Source organism: Austrofundulus limnaeus, unplaced genomic scaffold (genome assembly GCF_001266775.1).
Source record: "Austrofundulus limnaeus strain Quisiro unplaced genomic scaffold, Austrofundulus_limnaeus-1.0 Scaffold424, whole genome shotgun sequence".
Lineage (NCBI taxonomy): Eukaryota > Metazoa > Chordata > Actinopteri > Cyprinodontiformes > Rivulidae > Austrofundulus > Austrofundulus limnaeus.
In genome coordinates this window covers 374,614-375,461 of record NW_013952826.1, presented here as the reverse complement: position 1 = coordinate 375,461, position 848 = coordinate 374,614, and the positions used below count along the sequence as shown (strand labels likewise).

The 848-nt window shown below is 45.8% G+C and overlaps 1 protein-coding gene across 1 annotated transcript in view; it reads left to right on the top strand.

Annotated features, from left to right (window-relative positions):
* The window catches only part of LOC106529135 (transcription elongation factor B polypeptide 3), a gene marked incomplete at its 3' end in the record, with an annotated part of 3,701 nt that extends 3,221 nt beyond the window's left edge, over window positions 1–480 (top strand). The window contains 2 exon segments of the mRNA XM_014024473.1: window positions 239–295; window positions 368–480. Coding sequence (XP_013879927.1) covers window positions 239–295; window positions 368–480 — 170 coding nt within the window.
* Between the last annotated feature and the right edge of the window lie 368 nt (window positions 481–848).

Below are 848 nucleotides of genomic sequence, written 5' to 3'. Positions count from 1 at the left end.
TCACAGAACCCTGATCCAAACCCTAAACCATCACAGAACCCTGATCCAAACCCTAAACCATCACAGAACCCTGATCCAAACCCTAAACCATCACAGAACCTCGATCTGTACAAAAATAAAACCTGTTTAATAACAAATAAAATCAAGTTGATGATATTCACAACTTAAACGTAAGATAAAAGCATTTCTTCTTCTATCGTACAACTAAACAACTTCTAATGTTTCAACCTGTTTCCAGTTACTGAAGACACTCAAACGGCTGGGAGAGCTGCCCATGACTGTGGACATACTGGTGGTAAGCTCTGTTAGGATGAAAGGACCACACTGGGTTTCTGGAGTGGGTTAAATGGTTTCTGTCGCCCTGCAGGAAACTGGAGTGGGGAAGACCGTGAACTCGTTCAGGAAACATGAAGTAGTGGGAGATCTGGCCAAAAGCCTCGTGGCCAAGTGGAAGAAACTGGTTCCTCAGTCGTCAGACAGGTAGGTTCTGCTCACCTGAGGACGCACAGGTGARCAGAAACAGTGAGTCCGTTTCCTTGTATCTGCACGTCCACAACTCCTCTGTACCTGACAGAATTACCTGGTACTCACCTGTATACTGACTGGTACTGACCGGTACTCTCCTGTATACTGACTGGTACTCACCTGGATACTGACTGGTACTCACCTGGATACTGACTGGTACTCACCTGTATACTGACTGGTGCTCACCTGTATACTGACTGGTGCTCACCTGTATACTGACTGGTACTCACCTGTATACTGACTGGTACTCACCTGTATACTGACTGGTACTCACCTGTATACTGACTGGTACTCACCTGTATACTGACTGGTGTGATGTGTTT